Source organism: Notolepis coatsorum (assembly GCF_963971535.1).
Source record: "Notolepis coatsorum genome assembly, chromosome: 19".
In the NCBI taxonomy this organism is placed as follows: domain Eukaryota; kingdom Metazoa; phylum Chordata; class Actinopteri; order Aulopiformes; family Paralepididae; genus Notolepis; species Notolepis coatsorum.
Window position 1 is genome coordinate 80638532 of NC_140183.1, and position 4928 is coordinate 80643459.

Here is a 4928-nt window from a genome sequence, read left to right on the forward strand (position 1 = left end):
ATCACTCTGCAGCATTTGCATGCACAATGGGAAGCGTTTCCTCTACCCTGTAATAATATTCACAGACACAAAAAAGCAAACGTAAGTCGGAATGGGCATCAACACACACAGACACAGACACACACACACACACACGCACGCACGCACACACGCACGCGCACACACACACACACACACACACACACACACACACACACACACACACACACACACACACACACACACACACACACACACACACACACACACACACACACACACACACACACACACACACACACACACACACACACACACACGCCACTCCCCTGTGATGCGTGACTCACGCTGTGATTCAGACCCTCCATTCATGGTAGAATGGAATCTGCTCACTGTAACTTTCCACTTACTTTTGTTTCCCCGCCCCTGGATCCAAACTGACCGGCTCCTCGCAGGAGAGAGGGGTTCCCTCAGAGAAAGAGAATGACACATTTTTCATTTGTAACGTACCAGCACAAAGACTTGCAATGGCCAAGAGGATCAGTGGTTTCTGTGTGAGTTTGAGGCAACAGTTGACCCGCCCGTGTCCCACCCACAGTTCCATGATGCATGCACCATTCACCAGTGCAAACATGCACATGCTATTCTACATACAAAGCAGAATGTCCATCTCAGTCAATATCTTGAACAATATCATAAAGGCAGTGTGTATATGATGTGGAACAACACTGAGCCAAGTCTGGCTAAGCCGGTTTGGGCGGAGCATGGGGGATCATTTAGACCCATGAATCACTGCTGGTATGTGTATGTTTGGGCGAGAGAGAGAGAGAGAGAGAGAGAGAGAGAGAGAGAGAGAGAGAGAGAGAGAGAGAGAGAGAGAGAGAGAGAGAGAGAGAGAGAGAGAGCTTTAAGAGGAGGCTTCCCCCTCAGTCTGACTTCAGTCTCACACGGGACCAAACAGACGTCGCTTCTCTTCTACTGCCGACTGCTACCCTACGGTGAGTATAGACTGAGGGAGGAGCTGGACACCACATCTAGACGATGGAGGGCACAGGAGATCAAGTATATGAACTCTAAACACAGTCGAACCACATGGACTTAATGAACAAAGCCTCTCCTGTTATCTGTAAAAAGTCCCAAGAAGAGGAATATGTGATGTAGTTTAAGATATTGGTTGTTACATTTTGTTCTGGATGTCTGTAATATTGTGATTATTGCTGTTTCATAGGACCTCCCTTGAATAGTGGTTTATTGATTACTCCCTTCCCACCCCTATTGACCATTGAGAGCCTGTTCTCTGGATGGAGGAGGGTATTTAACTTTTCCAATCTGTGCCAATACTGTTTGAAGATGCGGTGTGCGTCGAAACGTTAGTCGTTTAGACCTTATCAATAAAAAAAAAAATGTATTGTGTGCTCCAGTATCATCAGCCGTTGAGAAGTGGCCCATAGAACTGTTTCTACTATATTGTCCTATTCTCAGAGCAGCGACCTGAGGGGCTGAAGCACAAGGTATTCCTTCAAGGATGGGAGGAGGAATCGTTTTGTGAGAAAGGAGACAAAATTTGCATGAAATATTAATAACATGGAAAAGAAAAGATAATGGGAGAGTGAAACAGAATTAGAACGTTTGTAGATGTAGAACGTATGTAAATGATTGTTGATGAATGATTGACAGGGAGAGGAGGAGGAGGAATGTTGTTTATATGCTGCCAAGATACTCAACTTGTATTTAAGTACAAGAAGAAACGTGTAAGTCGCTTTGGATAAAAGCGTCGGCTAAATGACTAAATGTAAATGTAAGAATCGCGTGAGAGCGACTTAATGACACATACTAGCATTCACCTGGACTACAGATTCAAATCCAAACAGCTTGACAGAGTAGTTGCGAGGGGAGGGACGGGCCGTACTGTATACTAGCTCCACTAGAACAATTGGGAATAAACTGCCTTGCTCAAGGGCACTTTGACAGGAGTTGTTGAGCAAAGGGAGAGAGTGTCCAGGGATTTAAACCCACAACATTCAGGCTGTGACCTTCATTATCATAAGCTCACCGCTCCTTGCCTCACGATAGTCTGACTGTCCCCAATTATAGGACTTAAATAAATGTACCAATTATTGTAAAAGTGTGTAATTTGGGGAAGAAGAAATTACCGCTGCAATAATTAGTGACAAATGCTTGGGATTTGTTTCCAATCTCGACACAAACCCCAAAACATAACCCTTTGAAATAAAGTGACCCAACACGGCGCGTTTAGAAGCTTCTTTGTATGGTAAGTCAATTTGGTGGGAGGGTACAGATAATTTCTAGCTTCAAATAGTGCTCCAGGGATCTTGTTTATTTAATATGTAACTTTATATATTCAATAATAAAGATGTATGATACTTTATTTTGACCTTTTAGAAGTCAACACACACACACACACACACACACACACACACACACACACACACACACACACACACACACACACACACACACACACACACACACACACACACACACACACACACACACAAATCTACACAGTGCAGCTTTAATGTACACTGTGTAACATCATCTTACCATCTGTCCTGCACGTCAATAGGTATCTTACTCCTCTGCTACTCATAGTTTCTCATAGAACATAATACATCTTCTTCACTCTTTTTTCCCAGTACGTCACTCTGAAAAATATTTGTTTTTTTTACACTCCACTGCTTATCTTTCTCTTGTCTCTAATAATAAATGACTCTTCTCCTTCGTCTTCTTGCAGCCACAGCCATGGCCCGTCTGGAGCAGGTGATCGTGTCCATGGTGGAGATGTTTGAGGAGTATGCAGGCCAGGATGACAAGAAACACCAGATCAGCTTAGAGGAACTCAAACAGTTGTTAGCGAAAGAAGTGGAGAACCCTGAACTCAAAGTGAGATACTCATTCATTACAATATGCGGGAAGAGCTTGTGTGTGTGTGTGTGTGTGTGTGTGTGTGTGTGTGTGTGTGTGTGTGTGTGTGTGTGTGTGTGTGTGTGTGTGTGTGTGTGTGTGTGTGTGTGTGTGCGTGCGTGCGTGCGTGCGTGCGTGCGTGCGTGCGTGCGTGCGTGCGTGCGTGCGTGCGTGCGTGTGCGTGTGCGTGTGCGTGTGTGTGTGTGTGTGTGCAGGCATTTATGTCTGGTATGCATGCATTCTGTTATACAGAGATGCAGCTTTGGTTGTCGGTTACGTTAAAGTATCTATTTATTTATTTAATTATTAGAATCATGCCCTACACCAGGGCATCAGCTATTCTTCCAGGGGTCCAAAATAAAAGCATAACATAGAGCAGAAATATACAAAAGTGAAGCTTCTAACATACAAAAATGGTCAGTGAAGAGTGGACAAGATAATAATATTACATACAACATTATGTAAAAATATAGTGATGGAATTAAAATAACACTATGCATAGTTAACATAACAATGTCATAACAATAACATCATACAATGTCAGTGATGTATATGGTAAACCATGAGCAGTTGTTCAGTCAAATTGTGAATGAGTTCCATGAGTGTGTAAATTAGTACATAGGAGTGACCGTTTTCATTTAAAGGGATATTTCACTTTAGTAGAACTCCATTCAAATTAGATATTTTTTTGCAATCAAGTAATCCAAAGACGTCTAACAAGCTTCTTAAAAATGTATTTAAAAATAAATAAAAATGTATTATAGTGATGCAGCTCTATATATATCCGCTGATTTGAGCAGATTTGTTCTTGGTCTGGGCAAAGCAAAATGACCAAGACAACCACTTCTAGTATGGTGCCTATATGGTTGAAATGTTTCTTAATCTCTTAGAAAAATAGGCCAATGTACTGGTGATGACAAGTATGTGTCGTGTGCTACAGGACAAGATCCATGCAGATGACATCAAGGAGGCGATGGAAATGCTGGATAAAAACCACGATGGAGAGGTCAACTTTCGAGAGTTCTCCAGGTGTGTGGCTGCGCTGGCCAAAGGCTACTACAGGCAGAAGAGGGGCAAAGGAGGCAAGAAGGGGAAGGCCAAAGAGGGAGAGGGGGCACAACCATAATGTGTTTCTCTCTCTCGCTCTCTCTCTCTCTCGCTCTCTCTCTCTCTCTCTCTCTCTCTCTCTCTCTCTCTCTCTCTCTCTCTCTCTCTCTCTCTCTCTCTCTCTCTCTTCTCTCTCTCTCTCCCCACATTGTGTTTATAACATGGCCTTCTGTTTGAACAAGTGCTGACACAGTGGTGTCTATTGGGCAGACAGACATATTGTACAGGTATAGCCTAGACACAACTCTGGTCTTTTTGGAATTTATTCACACACACTGTGGTGAAACGCACACATGTTATACAGTTGGAACGCTGGTGAGCAGAAAGCACTGTGCAGAATGCCGTATTCCCTCTGTTTCTTGCATGGTTTTTGACATGTAAACAGACAAACAAACGTTAATTTTAAGGCAAAACTCAATAAAATCCAATTGAGAATCTGATTTGTTGTTGTTGTTGTTGTTGTTGTTGTTGTTGCTGTTGTTGTTGTCATTGTAGTTGTTGAGAGAGAACAGAATTGAAGGAGTGGAGACATCTCTACAGTACACTTTGGGAGATGCATGCTTTGGTAATCACTGCAAGAGTAGGTAATAGGCGGTATTACTCAAGAATGAGACAAGCAGGGACTCATCACACATTCAACACAGGCCCCACTATATCCTCTGGTGCACACATATCAGCGCTTCTTCAACAGGCATGACTGGTCTGTCCCATCCATTTATATTGATTCTATTTCCATTCAATAAAAACTCAGACTGAGCAGTATAGTAACCTATTTTCCAAACGCCTCACTCTCCTTATAAGCTTCATCATCACCACTAGCCTAAGTACATATACAATAACATGATTACTTCATAAAACTAGTTCAGGGGTGTAAAGTACTTGAGTAATTGTACTTCGTTACAATACTTAAATACTGT

At 42.6% G+C, this 4928-nt stretch overlaps 1 protein-coding gene across 1 annotated transcript; it reads left to right on the top strand.

Annotated features, from left to right (window-relative positions):
- The first annotated feature begins 819 nt into the window (after positions 1-819).
- On the top strand, positions 820-4451 carry s100w (S100 calcium binding protein W). Its single transcript, XM_084336154.1, has 3 exons — positions 820-977; positions 2735-2883; positions 3845-4451. Exons 2-3 carry the CDS (start codon positions 2743-2745, stop codon positions 4028-4030), a joined length of 327 nt encoding a protein of 108 aa, XP_084192280.1. The 5' UTR covers positions 820-977; positions 2735-2742; the 3' UTR covers positions 4031-4451.
- The last annotated feature ends 477 nt before the right edge of the window (positions 4452-4928 follow it).

Bases quoted from the DNA above. Each gene is read 5' to 3' on its own strand.
- s100w (XM_084336154.1), top strand. From the start codon at position 2,743: ATGGCCCGTCTGGAGCAGGTGATCGTGTCCATGGTGGAGATGTTTGAG. The intron at 2,884-3,844 runs GTGAGATACTCA...CGTGTGCTACAG, and splicing joins TGGAGAACCCTGAACTCAAA to GACAAGATCCATGCAGATGA.